Here is an 18667-nt window from a genome sequence, read left to right on the forward strand (position 1 = left end):
TTCTTTATGTTTCACAGAAATTTCCCCCCCAAATTTTGCTCAGTAATATTTCTGGCCACTCCTAGCCCCCTAGTTTTGCATCATCTGGGAAAGCCCTGTCAGCAATAGGGCTTAATATTGGCCATCTCCTCCTGCCACTTTGAATGGGCAGAGGTGTCCTGGGCAAGATAGTGGTCAATCTTTTCTTTTTTTTTTTTTTTTAAGATTCCACTTTGTCCTTGTGCCATTAAACGGTTGAATTGAATAAACAATTCTCTGTTTTGATGCCGTGTTCACCAGCCTTCTTAAGTCTTTACATCTAACTTGCCTACAAAAACAGAGCGCATTTGCCAAAACGTGCAAGTTATCTGTTTCTTGTTTCTCAGTTTCTTACTGTGTAAATCCATAAATTGCCATTATGTCTTGTTTATCAGTCTCTTTTGAACTTTGTGAGGATTAAGTAGCTTCCATAATCTGATTGCCCTGGAACACTGGCAGCTGAAGGCCAGACCCTGCTCCTTGGCAGACAGAGCAGAGCAGCCTGTTTTGCAAGGCCCTTTGGCAGCCTGTCAGCTGCCACACCCTGAGTTCATCATATATCCTTCTTTCTGACTTCTAAAAGCATTTGTGTTGTTTAGTCACTAAGTCGTGTCCGCCTCTTTGTGACCCCATGGACTGTAGCTCCGCCAGCCTCCTCCGTCCATGGGATATCCCAGGTAAGAACACTGGAGTAGGTTGCCATTTGCTCCTCCAGGGAATCTTCCCAACCCAGGGATCAAACCTGCATCTGCTGTATCTCCTGCATTGACAGGCAGATTCTTTACCTCCGAGCCACCTGGGAGCATTACTGATGTGTTATTTCTTTGTGCTTTTTCAAGGGGCATTATAAAAGGTTTTATTTATTAGTTTTTTTCACCATTCACTTTTTGAAAGGAAACTATAAACCTTGGATAACTATAACTGAGTCTTGACCTTTTTTCCTCCTGCCGATTGGCAAACCAATTTGAAAATTCTCTTGTCAGCTACAGATATTCTGGACAAATCAGAAAGCACTCTTAAAATTTCTAGATATTGCTCTTTGTTGGAGTTTCTAAGTCCCCCCCACCCCCCGCCAAATATTAAAAAAAGTAACAGGCACTTTTTAAAACCAGTGTTTGAAAATAACTGTCTATAAACTTAAAATTTATATGCCTAAAGGGGATTCCCTCGAATACTGCTGCAAATATCAACCTATCCACCTTTTTGAGAATTTAGGATACATATTATTCCATTAAGGATGCAATGTAATGGGAAGTCATACAGTAAGAAACTTTGTATAATCTAGACTTCCTAAATTTATTTGACTTCTTCCACTTCCAGCCAACCTTCCAGCTCCCCCCTTCCTCACCAAATTCCCAAGTGCCAATTAGCAAACATGACTGGGGATGTTTGCTCTGTACTATCCCATCCCCTCTTTTCCTTTCTTTGACCTTTCTGCATCTGATCCTGAAACCGTGAACCCAGTTTTCTGAGATCTCCAAAGATAATGTGGCAGCATTGCCTTAGGTAGCATTCCAAGCTTTGTCATCATGTTCAGTCGTGTCCGACTCTTTTCAACCCTGTGGACTGCAGCCTGCCAGACTGGTCTGTCCATAGAACTTTCCAGGCAAGAATACTGGAGTGGGTTGCCATTTCCTCCTCCAGAGGATCTCTCCTACCCAGGGGTTGAATCTATTTCTCCTCCATGGAAGGTGGATTCTTTATCACTGAGCCACCTGGGAAACCATTCCAAGCCTAGTACTCAAAAATCACTTGGCCAGGATAATTCCTGAGCTCATTTTATTATTGTTTCAAAAATAATATTCACTATTATTAAAGCACATAAAAAATTAAACTAAATACCTAAAATAATGTCTTACATTTGTATAATTTCTATGTTGTGTTATCTCAGATGGCCTTAGACTAGGCCTGTGAGCTAGCCGAGCAAGTACTGTAATTCCTGGGTCTGAGGGGAAAGTGACCTGAGTTCAGAGCATTGTGGTGATTTGAATAGGACCCTGGTGGTTCAGATGGTAAAGCATCTGCCTGCAATGCAGGAGACCTGGGTTCAATCCCTGGTTTGGGAAGATCCCCTGGAGAAGGAAATGGCAACCTACTCCAGTAAACTTGCCTGAAAAATCCCATGGACAGAGCAGCCTGATAGGCTACAGTCCATGGGGTCACAGAGACGGACACGACTGAGCAACTTCACTTTCACTTTTTCACTTTCATGTGATCATTTAGCAGCAGAACCTGGATTAGATCTCCAAATATCTGACTCCAAGGTTCAGTAAGTTTCTTTTTCTACAGTTGCCACCCTTTATGGGCAAGTTTTGCTAATTTTTTAAACTCTCCTTTCACCCCATCCCCTATTTGATAAGTGGACTCATTTCATTGAGTAATACCTACTCTGAGTCCAATACAGTGCTATCAAAGTGAACGCTCAAGAACGATTCAGGGCAAGTCCTTGCCCAGAAGTGCTCCAAGTTTAGTGGGATAGGCACATGATGTGATCAGGGCTTATACCTGGGGTATTTGTTACACGTGGCAGAGAGCACACTTGAAATAATGCCATTTGGTCTCTTCTGGTAAATTGATGTCTCTCCTGGCAGGGAACCTTAGAGAAGTCACCACAGTAAGGCTTCTGTCACACTGGGCTGTGAAGGATCAGCAGTAGCCCTGCAGATAGAGCGTAGGACAGAACTGGTTCAGGAATAGATCATACCAGGGCTTGGAGGCATGAAAAGGCCAAGTGAGTGGTGAGGAAGGGCAGCAGATAAGGCCAGAAAGGCAGATTGGAGATAGGCGGGGTGGGACTCCAAAGCTCACCAGCTGACTTTTCCAAGTTTCAGTTCCTTTCTTTACTGGGCTGTTGTGAGGAAGAAATGCAATCATGCTTGGGAGTGCCATGGTCTTAAAGCCTCAGGCAAAAAGGGGGAAATTAATGAATAAACTCGCATAAAGTTTCTGATAGATGTCAGCAGTCTGTGTATGAGTTGTCCTTATTTATCTTGCTGAGCTCATTTGACTTGCTGTACATGCCATGGACAATTTTAAACAAGTAATGTGATCAGCTTCTTGTTATAAAAAGATTTAGAGTAGCTAGCAGAGAAACAAGTTTATGATGTTAAAATAATAAGTGCAATTTTAGACATAATGAGGTTCAAGCAGTAGATTGAGGTATAAACTCACTAAGACAACAGCAGAACTGGGAGTTTGCCATAATTAAATTGTTTACTTTCAACCTGTGTATGACTTGTTTCACATGAAGAATGAGATTCCTGGAGTGTAGTTCAGTTCAGGTCTATATCTAGGGCTCTGTGTCTTGCTGTAGTTAGTTAATGAGAGGTTGGTGTTGGGGGTAGGTGGCAGATTTGGAAGAATACTTTTAGCTATTAATGCAATGTTGGATAGTTACCCTGGCAATCTGGATCTTCTCTAGTATGGTCTGTAATGATCTCCCATCTAGATTAGCAAAAGTTTCTTTAATGTATGGAGCCATTCTAGGTTTTTTGTTTTGGGTATTTTTTGGGGGGCAGTGGGGTCTAGATGTGGACTATGGTGAGCAAGTCTCTAGGGTCAGTGCCCACCAGAGTTCAGTCCTAACATTCCTTATCTTGTCTAATTGTTTACCTTATCTTCTCCTTCTTGGTTTTGTTGTTGTTGTTGTTGTTTGTTTGTTTTTTGGCCACGCCACACAGCATGTGGGATCTTAGTTCCCCAACCAGGGACCAAATCTGTGCCCCCTGCAGTGGAAGCATGGAGTCTTAACCACTGGAACTCCGGGGAAGTCCTCACATTATCTTCTTTAAACCAGTACTTTGCTTGGCTGGCTCAATGGTTTTTAAAAGTTGGCACCTGCATGACTTTAAGTAAATAAACATTGTCCAGGAAAGACCACAGAACTTCCCTGTTGTCACCTGACTTGATTCATATGTTTTTGTTTTCTGCCTGGTTCCTACAGGCATTTGAGTTTCATCTGAAAATGAAATGGACCTACCAGTCTAGGGTAGTGTACTAGACTTTGTCCTAGCACTATTTGGAATGACTTAGGATTCAGGATGAAATAGGGCATCCATGGACTCCATTCAGAGGGGCTTGTTTCTGGGGCATCCTTGGTTAAGCCTGCATTTCCACTGCAGGGGGCACAAGTCAGGGGATTAAGATCCCGCATGGTGTGCAACGTGGCCAAAGGGGTTTGCTTCTAAAAGTAGTTTTTCCCTAAAACATAATACCCATAAGAATTGTTCTGACAGATGTTTGTGTGCGTATTTGATATAACACTACTTGATTCATATGATTTATATGGCAGAAACTACTTCTTGCTGTTTAACTAAACTTCGTTAACTCTTTTGGAGATGTATGTTTATTGGGTCATAAGTATTAGCAAAATCTTGTGAATTTTATTTAGTAATCAGTAAGACAACCACAAAATTGATTGAACCTTTCTTGTTTTGAATGACTGGTGAATATGTATGTGAATGTGTTCATATTTTGTGTGGACTGCTACTGGTGCTTCTTCAGTGTGATTTACATCTGCCAGCACAGAATTATTTCTGTTGCTTTGGGAATGGTGTATCTTTCTCTTTCTTTACTATATTTACTAAATACTGTGTTTCTTTATTATATTATGTTACTTATAATGTGAGAGACTCCAGTGTCTTAACTGTTAGGGTACAGTGTTGTTGCCTAGTAGAAATCAGGCCATTTCTAGAGTTTGTTAAAAGAGATAGAAAGTTTTCTTTTCCTATGAAATAATTTGTGTCTCTGTGTCATTCTAGTTTCTGTTACTATGGCAATGACGGCAGGGTCTACAACCACCTTTCCTATGAGCAACCATACCCGGGAAAGAGTGACCGTCGCCAAGCTCACATTGGAGAATTTTTACAGCAACCTAATTTTACAGCATGAAGAGAGAGAAACCAGGTATAGTAAAGGCTGGTCAACATTTTCGGTGTAGTTAAATAAGCTATTATGTTGCAAGTGGGATGTAAACATGTTGTCCGTTAATAATATAAATATTGTGGATCCTTGAATGCTGATTTTAAGTTTCCCATAATGACAGTATACTTGGTTACTTGTTTTACCTTCACAGAATAGTGTCTTGTCCTGGCACCAATATATTTATATCTCATGTTAATTGATGTTTTAAACAAAATGTTTCTGACCATGAGATTATGGTATATCTTTATACTTTCTTTTTTAAAAAAACTTTCTTTTAGAGAGCTAATTCATGAATGACTGCTTTTAATCCAGAAACATTGGTAGTGTTGTGTGTATATCAGTGGGAATGAGAGAATTTTTTAAAAAATGACCTTATTTTGCCTTCAGAAAACTTAGAGTAAGGAAGATAATGCACATGAATATTATATGAAAGGGTGAAAAGTATGCCCTTTGAGAAGGGTGAAGAAAGGAGAGGTTGTTTTTGACAAAGGCAGCTGGGAAGGCTTCATCAAGGTTGGTGGCGTTTGAACAGAGCCCCTAATGAAGAGTACTATTAAATATGCGTGAAAGGGAGAAGGGAGAGGTTAACAAGCTGGAGGGAGGATACTGGAGACAGAAGAAAGCACCTTACCGGGTCAGGCATTGTCCAATTTAACTCCAACTAAATTTTTACCATTTCCTGCGAATCGTGGACGCTTCAGATCAAAGCTATTCTCATGGTAGTAAAGAGCCTTGAAAAATTTTGAACAGAAGATCTAAATGATCACAGGTGCTTCTCTGGAAGACCACTTTAGTTGTGTTGTACAGAATGGATTGTGGGAGGAGAAATTAGAAACAGGAAAGGATGTAGTCCCAGCCAGTGGAAAGTAGGCTAGCTTTAGGATTATGCCAGCAATAGTAGGGAAGAGCTCAGTGAGAAAGATGGGAGAAACATGGCAGCTACCCAGATAAGGAATGTGAGAGAAAGAAGTCAGTGCTGGCTCTGAAATTTCACACCTGGGCAAACAGAGAGTGGTATAACTTAGTGAAATAGAACTCAAGGGGAAGAATCTGGTTTTGGATGTAATTTTGGGTGGGTCTAACTACAGATTAGACGTGGCTGGGGAGAGTACAGAACTGGAAAGTGAAACTCAAGTGACTGTTCAGAAGTCAGCTTAGAGGAAGGAAATAGAGAGCTAAGAAAGGTAGAGACTAGTGAGGAGAGTAAATGTGTCTTTGATCAAAATTCCTAGAGGAAAAGAGGAAAGAGAATGGAACAGAGGTGAATTAAACTGAGTTCACCATCAGTAGAAATTCCGAAAGATTCAACTTAGGCAGAAGGCAAGTGAGCACATTCAGAGGATCTAAACGTAAATATGTAGATAAATCTCAGCCAAAATGGACTGTATAAGAAAACTTTGACAATAATGATACTATCTTAGATATTTTAAAGAATAGAACTAAAGTATTTTTCTACAGTAGACTATCAGGAGGGAAGTGGAATTAAATTGTTCTTAGAGATCAGTGTGTCCTAAGGATAGGGATACAACATAGAGAGGAGTAAAGGTTGATTAATTTCAAGCTTTGACAAATTAAGAATGCTTGTTATAATTTCTAGGGTGGCCACTAAAAGAATAAAATTAGTTTGTAATTTTCAAATTAATAGAAGGAAAAAAAGAGCTAGGGGAAAAATAAGTTCAGAAGAAAGCAAGGGAAAAAGAAAAACTGAAATACCTAAAAGTAACCACAAGTAGAAATCACACCATAAGTTAGAAATAAAACATATAAGAAATTACTGTAATTGTAAATATATTGAAAGTCTGAAAGTGATCAGATCATCAAGGAAGACTGAATGAAGTAAAAGAGAACCAAGGAAGGAAAGTCCTATATTTTTTCAGTGGTCACTTAAGTTACCATCTTTCTCAGTGAGAAAGATGGAAAAACATGGCAGCTACCCAGATAAGGAATGTGAGAGAAAGAAATCAATGCTGGCTTTAAATTCATGAGAATTTTAAAGGTTCATTATTGCCTTTTATTGCTGAAACCTTAAAGTAACTCAGTTTTGCCTTCTGTTCCCAAACAAAAGAAAATAGATATAAAAATTAGTTTTTTTAAAAAAGCATGGTAAGTGCCATGGAAGTCAAATTAAATAGCTCATGTTTCCTAAAAGCTTGTACTTTAAGGAACATGTGATGGATTTTTTAGGCTTAATTAATTGCATAAATGCATAAGCCAAATAAAGTACCAATCAGTACAAAGCTTAAGATCATTTCAGGAGGAAACTATGTTTTAAGAAGGGACAAGAGAAGCCTGTGGGTCTTCTCATTTAGGTATGGAAACAGATGAAAGTTTTTGCATCTCTCCCCAGAAGGAAGGATAAGTTACTGAGGCTTTAGAAGGCGAGCATAGGGATTTGACAGAAGAATTAAGTTGTTTGTATATTGATAGTCCCTCCTGTGATAATGGTCCTCTGACTCTCTGGATTCTTCTTGCAGAGAAGAAAACTCAGATCATTCACCAAGCAGCTCTGGTGTCTAGAGGGGCATGATGGCAGACACAGAGTCCAGTATCAGGAACTTAGTCCATTCAAAGGGTTGGCCTTGGGCAATCATGTGTAAACAAAAGATAAAAATCAGTGTGATTAGCACCAAAGGTAGGTGCTTATTACTAGAATTGAGGAAGTAAGTGGAGAATATTCTTATGAACAGCTGACTTATGAACAGGCTTTAGATAGTTTTGTTATGAATTTTCCATAAGAAATAAAAAGGATCTTAACAGTGGTTTAGGAAAGAGCTTCCCTTTGGGCATATTGTCATAAACATCATGGTTTCAATCCTCAACCCTTATGGATAAATCTTTGAAAGTTAGTCTTTTTCTGCTGTGCTGCAAAACTAATTTGGAAAAGCTCTCCCAGGTTTATCATTAGGAAAAAAAAAAAGCAATACAATAGAAATGAAATACTAATAGTCACTTGGAAATGAGTCGCAAAGTAGATATTACAGCTGTCTGTCTGGTTACCAGTTATTTCATCCATACTGACCAACACCACACATCCCCTCACCCCACCCCCCACTCCCTCTGTAGCTTAAGTAGCTTCAAGGGTACATTTTAAAATATTGAAGAACTGAACTTGGCTATACCTAGCAATGCAAATATTCTAGTAGTTAATGGGTTATTTTTTTAATGTATATGTATCAGTTTCCAATTTCCCAAGAATTATAGTAGAATCAAATATACTTAATTGCACTGAATATCTTTCCTTGATTAATTAGGAAAATCAAGTTTAGAGGTTAAGTGAAGGATGTAGACAAGCTTTAGCTAATAAGCGTTAAAACCAAAGTTCAAGCACAGGGAAGCCTAGAGATATCCACCTTAAAAATTTTTACTTTTAGTCACTATAGTTACCTTTTTATACATCTAGTATAAACACTGATAAATGTTAATGATTTTGGAGGTTTAAACATTAGATAACAGAGTTTTCCATGTTAGAACATGAGTCACCTTTGCTAACAATTCATTTAGGCAGCTTTAGAAGTAAAATACTCATTTGGCTAGTATAAGACAGCTAAATCTGGACTGGGCTTATATTTTGAAAAAGAAATATATATATATATACACACACATAATCACTCTTTTTAGTGATTATTTTGATTCAACTTGAAAGATTTGTTTTTTAGCATAGCAAACTGAAGTGTAAACTTGAAAAAATAAATGTACATTTCTTAGATGGAAATACTTAGGAACACATTTAAATTTAAATTATTTTTTCTTCTAAAAAGGCAGAAGAAATTAGAAGTGGCTATGGAAGAAGAAGGATTAGCAGATGAAGAGGTAATGTAAGCTGTAATTACTATGACTAATGCCTCTGTTATATACCTAAAAGTCACTAAATCTGAAATGCTCTCACTCCAAAAAAAATAGCATTTAGTTATGTGATGTAATGGATGTGTTAACTAACTTTTTTGTGGTCCACATTTCACAATATATATTCACTTGTATCAAGTCATCACATTGTAGGAAATGCCCTGGTGATGGACCCCATGCTTCCACTGCTGGGTATCTGGGTTTGATCCCTCTTTGAGGAACTAAGATCCTGTGGATCACATGGCATGGCCAAAGGGTGGGGAGAAAAATTACCACATTGTATACCTTAAACTTACACAATATTACATGTCAATTACCTCTCAATAAAAAGGGGGAAACTATAATAACTGTACAAAAGCTACCCCAGTGGCCTTTTCAAGTATTAGCGCTAGTGGTAAAGATTCCTCCTGCCAATGCAGGAGACATAAGAGAACACGGGCTCGATACCTGGATCAGGAAAATCCCCTGGAGAAGGGAATGGGAACCCACTCCAGTATTCTTGCCTGGAGAATCCCACGGAGAGAGGAACCTGATGGGTTACAGTCCATGGGGTCACAAAGAGTTGGACATGACTGAAGTGACTTAGAATGCACACATGATCTTATAATTTAGATAGTGTGGGTTTAATATTTGAACGTGGTTCTTCTTACTGTGTTGCTATGATGGAAATCTTTGAAAGGGGGAAGCTTTTTTTTAATTCTAAGAACATATATTCAGTGAATAGTATCTACAGTATTCTAGGTGTGAGGAATAAGAGGGCTCCAAGAAGAATCAGTTAATTGCCAAATCTTCTTTAAAATCTTCCTGCATGTTTCTTAAAACCTCCTGGTTCACTAGTCTGGTGCCCAGAACCCAGTCATGTAAATGACCGTGTGTTTCACCTGAAGACTCACTGCCCCCAGCTAGTCTGTCTTGTGTTCTCAGCCATGTTCCCACCCCCAATTTTCCTGTGCACTGCAACCAGGGTTACTTGTCACAACCCAGATCTGACCAAGTCACTCTTTTGTTTAATACCCTTCACTGGCTCCCATGTTCTCTCAGGATAAGGCCAACTCGTAACGTGAGTGGATATACAAGTCCCTTTATAATTTGGCTTTTGCTTCCCTTTCTCTCACTTTATCTCTTGTCACCCCACTGCCAGGCTGCTCAATGGGATTGAATTATTTTCATTTCCTTGCTCCTGCCTGTAGACTTTCTTCTGTGCATCTCTGCTGCTTGGAACTCTTGCTTCTGCCCGCCTGAGTTCCACTACTCTTCAGGATGCTTTCTGTCTCTTTCTAGGCAACACGTCCACTGGGATAGTGCACTATTCTTGTCCCTGGGACAGCCTTAAAACCATCTTCCCAGAGTAGAAACTCCATGACGTCTATTCAGCATTACGTGATCCGGGCTGGCAGAAGGCTGGGATAAATATTTGGCAAATAAATGAACAAATGGACAGTGGATCTCTCCCTAAAGAGTTCATAGATTAGAAGGAGAGATTACATGTGTATACGTGTACAAATAGGTATACATGATAGAATGTGGCAAACTTTGAAAATATGGAGGGATTTTTTCCTAGTTCAGGGGATCAGAAAAGGTTTCACGGAAGAATTAACAGTTGATTTGAATCTTACAGAAATAGGTAGAATTTACATGATTGTTAAGAGGTACATTCAAAGTAATGAATATGTGCATCATATTGCACTTTAAAAATGAACTATATGAAAGCAGATGTCCAAAGGCCAAGCAAGTGTCATAAACAAGAGAAGCTGGCCACATTGGTTTCCTAGGGACATTTCGTCTTTTGATCTAAAATATTTTACATATTTAATTCACTTTTTTTTTTTCATTTCCATGAAGAAATAGATTTTTTTTTGGTCTTGTTCTAAAGATTTTCTCCTCACAGTTTATCTTTTAATAAAGAATACCACTTTTCACTTTGCTGAAAGAAAACAAGACCACCAGCCTTATTATTCGGTTTCCCATGACTGGCACTGGGGTGGATGGAGGTGGCCTGGTTTCGGGGCTATCCTGTTGGCCCAGTGAAGCCAAGTTCTGCTTTTCAAGAGAAGCTGGAAATCTGGACTTGTATGAAATCATTTGCCTTTTAAAATATTGGCAAATTATTAGAATGATTTAAAAACAACTTAGGGGCCAAATCAAATGCATGTAAGAGTTGAGTATAGCCTCTCATCCACACCAGCAGGTGCTAAGTACATCTAGAACTGTTCTCTTTAATTCTTTTTAAATAACTCACAGAAAATGTGAGATGATTTTACCCCTAACAGTTCTCAGTGGCCTAAAATAACCATGTATAAAACATCCAAAATTTTCAGTAAAGATACTAGAATTCCACAAATGCTTCTTGTTGGGCCCCATGCTAAGCCCTAGACTGTCACAAATAGACATGGTCTCTGAAAGAATGTACAGTGTGCTGGAACTATATTTATGTGGGGTGGATCTTTTCAAAGTAAAATTGTTTTATAAAAATAAATTTATCCTTAATGCATTCTGTAATAGACACTAACTTGTGAAATAGTTTATAAAAGTTAGTTGTGAAAACTAAACCATATATAATGTAGCCATGAGAAGCATTTATAAGAGATGAAGTTGTTACCCGATGTATTCCATATCTTAAAACTTCTGTGTACACTGTCTTCTACAAAAATTGAGCACCCTGCGAAAAGAGCATTTGAGGAACACTCATTTGAAGAGGAATGGAGAAACAAAAAGAAAATGGTGTATTTCTAGTTCCATCTCCTTTTAAATCCTATCTAACATAGAATGTTATTTACTGTAAGGGAAAACCAAACTGCACAAGTTTAAGCTGCAAGAGAGCCTTGAAATGTTAAGCCTGCCCGTAGATTTCTGTTGTAGTCTTCAAGAGGAAAGAATATGATTTACCAAAAATCTGATTATAATGTTATTTGCTTTCCAAGATGACTTGATTTACACAAGTTGTGAGCAGATATATCAACATGCTTTTTTCATCAGTTTTTTAAGAAATGTGAACTTGTTTCAACTCTCTTTGGACTACAACATGGGCTTTGATACTATGGATAGGTTTTTTTGTTTTTCAAGTACTATGCCAGTGTCATAGGTGATTTCCCTCCTTCATAGGATTGCATATTCCATACACTGTGATCTCCCTTTCACCATTTAATAGCTGCCTCCTGACTACATAAATATTGTTTACTTACTACACTACACAACCTGTCAAATAGTTAAAAGCATTACTTTCTTTGACTGCCTCTCTTGTCTGTCAACTTTGAGCATAATTTATGAAACTGATGAGGTCTTTTCCATTCAGATTAGACAAGTTTCTGAGTCTGCATCCAACTGTACATTGTTAAATCCATAAAGCCAGAAATCCAGCCTGCCTTTCAGAATTCTTATATTAATCATTCATGTAATTTTTAAAAGGGGCTTTTGCTTCTTTGAAAAATGGTGTTATAATGCCACCGTGTGGCCTTTGTAAGTTAGAGTCAGAGTTTATAACAAGCTACTTCTGAGCTATCCTTTTGTTTTACTAATAATTCATTTTTCAACATTATTGATTCAAAAGGCATTTTTAAACAAAGAAGTTCTTCACTATTTTCACCACTGGTGTGACTTCATTTAGCTGTTTAAAGGTGTTTAGATTGAAGACATAATTTCAGGATTTTATTTTTGTAGACTTTGTTAGAAGTATCAGAATTCCATTGTGTTGATGATGCATACTTGCATATTTCTAATTAATAATTCACTTTACCAATTTGGAAACAGTTGCACACAGGGGTAGGAAGGGGCTATTCAGTGGTTATATCTTGAACTACATTTAGGAACAGTGCTTCTGAACCATTTCAGTCATTTTGACTTGTTTCTTTCAGACCTGAACCTCTGCATGCTTGGTAGGGTTCAGCTGAAGATGAACTGGGGCTTGATCTTTTCACTGATTTTGTTTGTTACCCATTCTGTGTGACCTCTACTATGTTGTTGTTCTGTTGCTAAGTTGTGTCCAACTCTTTGCAACCCCATGGACTACAGCACGCCAGATCTTCCCTGTCCTTCACTATCTCCTGGAGTTTGTTCAGGTTCATGTCTGAGTCAGTCACGCCATCCAACCATCTCATCCTCTGCTGCCCGCTTCTCCTCCTGCCCTCAATCTTTCCCAGCATCAGGGTCTTTTCCAGTGAGTAAGCTCTTCACATCAGGTGGCCAAAGTATTGGAGCTTCAGCTTCAGCATCTGTCCTTCCAATGAACATTCAGGGTTGGTTTCCTTTAGGATTGACTAGTTTGATCTCCTTGCTGTCCAAGGGACTCTCAAGAGTCTTATGTGACCTCTACTAGGTTGAGCTAATTTGACATAATTCTATGTCAAAAAGCAGAATTTTGTTTCATGAGGGGACAGAAAAGCAAGGTTTAGAACAATTAAATAAATGCCCATTCCAAGTGTAAGCTTCAGGTAGTTCATAATTTTTCTTTAATAGTATTTCTTGTAATCTTTGTATAATGAGTTGTGAAATTCTTGACTTGGATATTTTGAAGGATTCTTTGTGTAATTATTTTTTTGTTGTTGAAGTTTCATATTTTTAAGAAGTTATATGCCAAGTCTCAAGCACTTTATTTAAAAAACCTGCCCAAGAATAAATTCTACCATAAATAAGCCTGTATGGAAGTACTGCTGCTGTGTTATTTCAATGTCAGAAGTCTCAGCTGCTGTGAGGGAGCAGCCTTGGAAATTAGAGAGTTGACACAATTCCCTAGTAGATTTGTTAACAGTAAAAAATGAATATCAGAAATTATGGGACTTCCCTAGTGGTCCAGCAGTTAAGAATCTGCTTTCCAATGCAGGGGGCACAGGTTTGATTCCTGGTTTGTGGAATTAAGATCCCACATGCTGCATGATGTGGCCAAAAGAAAAATGAAGAATGCTATTAGCATTTCCTAAAGTTTAATTTTTATTTTTGAATTAAGTTAGTATATAGATAAAAGAATATATGGACTTGTTAAGATGAAATATTTAACAGAGTCTGTCTCAAGAATAAAGATTTATAAATTGTTAAAAATTTTTTAATGATTTTAAAAATTATTTTATTTTTTATATGCTCAATGAATGTTCAACTTTGGTAAATAAATTGTAGCACCAGTATATAATATTTAAGATATGTTACCTTCATTTTAATATATCACATCTTTTAACACTATAGGCTTCCTTTGAAACAGTCTGATTTTAAAAATCATCTTCCCAAAATGTTCTTTTTTAATAGAAAAAGTTACGCCGATCACAGCATGCTCGCAAGGAGACAGAGTTCTTACGGCTCAAGCGGACCAGACTTGGCCTGGATGACTTTGAGTCTCTGAAAGTTATAGGAAGAGGAGCATTCGGAGAGGTGTGCTTCTTTTTTAAAGTCGCTGCTATTGAAAATATGTATCTTAAGAAAGTAGCTTCATACGTAAGTAGTGTAATGTGTTAAAATGTGTATTAAAGTAGCTTAATTTTAATAGAATTTCTAAAATAACGAGCAACAGCAAATTACAGCAGTGCTTTCTTTAAAGGAGCCTGCCTTTCACCCCTAAATAAATAGCAGTGACTGAAATTTGTGCTATGAATTTTTACATTCAAGGTGCGACTGGTCCAGAAGAAAGATACAGGCCATATCTATGCAATGAAGATATTGAGAAAAGCTGATATGCTTGAAAAAGAGCAGGTAAGAGTTCTTTAGCACATGTAACCAAAGGAACATCTGCTGGCGAGGTGTTAGAGTAAGTGTTAAAACTGAGATTTTTAAGAAAGAGAAACCTACACATTTTACTATTTAATTGATTATAGATATTTGGTAGCCTGGTTCATTGTTTCTTTCTGGTTAAAATTTCTTCCAAATACATAATCTAGCTTATGTGTTCAGGCTGTCATAACAAAATACCACAGACTGGGTGACTTAAACAACAGAAATTTCTTTTCTCATAGCTCTGGAGGCTGGAAGTCCAGGAGCAAGGCAGGGTTTCATTGCTGGTGAGACCTCTGTTCCTGGCTTGCACACAGCAGCCTTCTCACCAAGTGCCTACATAGCCTTTCCTTGGTGTGTGCAGAGGGCAAGAGAGTGACTCCCTGGAGTCTCTTCTTATAAGAACACTAACCCTCCCTACTTATGATGTCACTAAACCTACCTCCTTAGAGGACCCTGTCTCCAAATCCAGTCACAGTGGGGTTTAGTGCATAACCATAGGAATTTTCAGGGAGGACACGAACCTTCATTTCACAGCAAAATACCTTCTTCTCTGACTTCAGTAAAAATAAAGGACAGTACTCAGCACCCTCAGTCCCTATTACCCATCAAATTAACAAAGCAGTCTCCTAAGAATTTGCTGATTTTATTACACGTATTTCAAAATCTGTAAAGGGCTCCTCTTGTGGCTTGGATGATAAAAAATGTGCCTGCAATGCAGGAGACCCAGGTTTGATATCTGAGTTAGGAAGATCCTCTGGAGAAGGGAATGGCTACCCACTCCTGTATTCTTGCCTGCTGAATTCCATGGACAGAGGAGCCTGGCAGGCTATAATCCATGCGTTACAGAGTCAGAGACAACTCAACGACTAACATTCTAACACTCAAAATCTGTAACCCCTCCAATTTTGTACTGCTGAGCTCTCTCCCTCTTTCCTATGACTTGGTGGAATTTTGGAGTGACCGTGAATCTGAAGACATCGATTGGTGGTGTTCTATTATTTTATGCATCCACCTGAGTAGACATTGTTAGAACCCTGAGTGAATATATATGCTAGTGAAAGACTCAACAGTGTGAGGGTGCAGAGGGACATGGTACCTCCCTGGACCTAAAGCTCAACTACACTGTTAGTCCCCCCTAAACTAACTTTGTTATCATAACAATACGATCCTGATTTTTCTTTTAAATATGGCCCAATTGAATTTTCACTGCATTATTTCACTTTATTTCTGTTCCATTCATTCAACAAGTATTTATTAGGTGCCTACGATTTGTCAAATACTATTCTAGGTTCTGGGAATACAGTGATTAACAGGCAAAACCTGAATCTTGTTCACTGACAGTTGTAGGGAAAATGAGCGGACAGCTGTCTGAAATAGTCATGTCTGCCGAGTACTATGAAGACAAATTTTACAAAAGGATAAAGTGATGCAGATGACCTGCCTTTAGGAGAAAGAATTAGATGAGGGAAGGTTCTCTGCAAAGAGAATATTGTTGAGAAAGAGTGAGATCTATGATCAGGTAGAACGAAGATCCAGAAGCTCTGCAACAAAAAGAATCTTGGTCTGTTTAGAGACGGAAAGAAGCCACTGTGGCTAGAATTTAGGGAGGGGAAGAATGGTGGGAGAGGGAGGCAGGGAGCAGATCACACAGAGCTTTGGGGGTCGAGAAATGGTGTGTGGGTCCCACTCCAGATGCAGTGGGAAGACATTATTTTGCTTAAACGAGAATTGATATGTCTGTTGGATGCTTGACAAAGATGGCTTGCAGGCAGGACAAACAAGAGTTGGAGCAGGGAGAACACTTGAGAGACTGTGCAGCAGTGGCAGCCAGGGTGTGATTGTGACTTACACAACAGTGCGTGCACGCTCAGTTGCTTCAGTTGTGTCTGACTCTGTAACCCTATGGACTGTGGCCCACCAGCTTCCTCTGTCCATGGGATTCTCCAGGCAAGAATACGGGAGTGGGTTGCATTCCCTCCAAGGGATCTTCCCAATCCAGGGGTGGAACCTGAGTCTCTTATGTCTACTGCATTGGCAGGCAGGTTTTACCCCTAGCACCACCTGGGAAGCCCTGTACAACAGTACAGGGTTACAACAGTAAAGTGGAAGAAAAGTCACAGATGAAGTTATGATCTCATGGAAGAGCCAGCAGGATTTTCTGAGCCATACTCTATATTGGGAGGGAAACAAGGGGCAAGGATAGTGAGAAAAGAGGGAAGAATCAAGGATAATTCCCAGAGTTGTACCTTGGAATGGGATGCTTGATGGTGTCGTTTTCTAATGTAGAAAAGACGGGGGAAAGCAGGTCATTCCTGACCACTCACTCTCCAGGAAGACAGGACTCTCTGCAGACAGCCTGCTTTCAGGATGAGAAGGTGACAGGAACGTCCAGAGATGCGGTGGCAGGGGTTTTGTTGAACACAGGCTGATCTACAAGGAAAAGGTTAGAGGGCAAGGGAGGTCAGATTTTGAGATGTGATAGAGAATTACAGATAATGATGGAAATAAACATCTGGGTCAAGATGTAGAGCCTCCGAGATTAGGAGATAAACAGGAAACTTCTAACTAAGCCTATGGGATTAGTCCTGGATTGAGTTTTAGAGGAAAGACTAAAGGCAGAAGTGAGTTCCAGCCCGTAGTCTTTAGGTAACTGGCCATATGTGGCTGCTGGGCACTTGAGTGTAGTTAGTCTGAACCGAGATATGCTGTGAAAAGGAAAATTTCCTACCAAATTTTGAAGTCTTGGTGTCCCCCTCCTCAAAAAAAGAGTATAAATAAATAGCTCAATAATTTTTATGTTGATTACATGCTGAAATGATAACATTTGGATATGTAGGGGTTACAAAAACTATATTGTTAAAAATAATTCCACCCATTTCTTTTTATCTTTTGTGTGGCTACTAGAAAACTTAAAATGACATGCGTGGTTTGCATTTATTTCTGTTGGACAGCCCTGGTCTAGAATTTTTGCAGGAGAATCTTCACTGTAGTCCAACATCAAGTCTGTTTTGCATTTTGGGGTTGTTTTTTTCCCCTATATAAATTAATCTGCTTTTGTCACCATTGAATTTCATTTTAGAAAATGTTTTTCCCACTTAATTCTAGTACATTATTATTTTAAGTTTTTATCACATTTACTTGAATGCTAACGACTCTGCAAAATTAAATAGCAACTTATCTCCCCACTTTCCTGGTGGCTCAGACAGTAAAATATCAGCCCGCAATGCGTGAAACCCAGGTTCAGTCCCTGGCTTGGGAAGATCCCCTGGAGAAGGAAATGGCAACCCACTCCAGTATTCTTGCCTGGAGAATGCCATGAACAGAAGAGCCTGGCAGGCTACAGTCCTTGGGGTTGCAAAGAGTTGGACACGACTGAAGCGACCAACATATCTCCCCACTGTTGTGGTTCCAGATTACTGTGCATGACACTTGCTTTACTTTAGAAACCTAGGTCCATTTTGAAAACATGCCTGTAATCTGGCTTTAAGATACTTAAAAATGATTAATCAAGCCAAGTTAGTGATGTAGTTGTTTATCTTGACAACACCAGAGGCAGCACCAGAGTTTGTTTTTCCTTTACCATCTCAAAATGTTTTGTAAAAGGTGGTAGGTAGGAATTGCAATATAATTTTTCACTTTATGAAACAGGTCCAAAGAAATTTTAAGTTTTTTGATGCCAGAAAACAAGTTTTTAATGTTTATTCTTGTGCTTTGATTTTGATCTTAGAGCATTTACTGTATCAGACCGTAATACAGTAACCTCAGTTATTTTAAGAAGATCATATTTTGTTATCAAGAAAAGGTTTACAAAATCTGTATCCTTATGTGCTTTAGGCCAGAGTTCATAATGGCACACATGAAAATAGCAAAAGCATAAAATCAAATTATTCTATTGTTAATTAAATTTGAAGAGAGAATGTATAGATGTATCAGTGTGAAAACATCTGAAAATTAACTGTACCAACCCCACAAATTACTCAGTTCATAAAGTTTTTCAGTCTCCAAAATGTTCATTTAATAGTAACTGTAGTAATTATGTGTCTGACAAAAGTCAGTAGCAAAATCCCAAAAAGTTATATAAGAATTTGCTGTAGATCATGTTTATGGATATTATAAAGGTTTATTATAACAAAATAATATAAAATTATTATAAATGTTTCAACTTCTTAAAACAACCTAATAGTTAAAG

The 18667-nt window shown here is 38.5% G+C and overlaps 1 protein-coding gene across 4 annotated transcripts in view; it reads left to right on the top strand.

Annotated features, from left to right (window-relative positions):
• Positions 1–18667, top strand: part of STK38L (serine/threonine kinase 38 like) — an 80204-nt gene that overhangs the window by 49098 nt on the left and 12439 nt on the right. For 2 of the 4 annotated variants that reach the window (XM_044941269.2, XM_025283416.3), the window contains 4 exons: positions 4779–4923; positions 8700–8751; positions 14017–14139; positions 14374–14457. In XM_044941269.2, coding sequence (XP_044797204.1) covers positions 4790–4923; positions 8700–8751; positions 14017–14139; positions 14374–14457 — 393 coding nt within the window. In that variant the 5' untranslated portion in view covers positions 4779–4789. Of the gene's footprint in view, positions 1–674; positions 696–4778; positions 4924–8699; positions 8752–14016; positions 14140–14373; positions 14458–18667 lie in introns of those variants that run through there. The other 2 variants (XM_044941270.2, XM_044941268.2) reach the window with 2 other exon arrangements.

This window comes from Bubalus bubalis, chromosome 4 (assembly GCF_019923935.1).
Source record: "Bubalus bubalis isolate 160015118507 breed Murrah chromosome 4, NDDB_SH_1, whole genome shotgun sequence".
Taxonomy (NCBI): domain Eukaryota; kingdom Metazoa; phylum Chordata; class Mammalia; order Artiodactyla; family Bovidae; genus Bubalus; species Bubalus bubalis.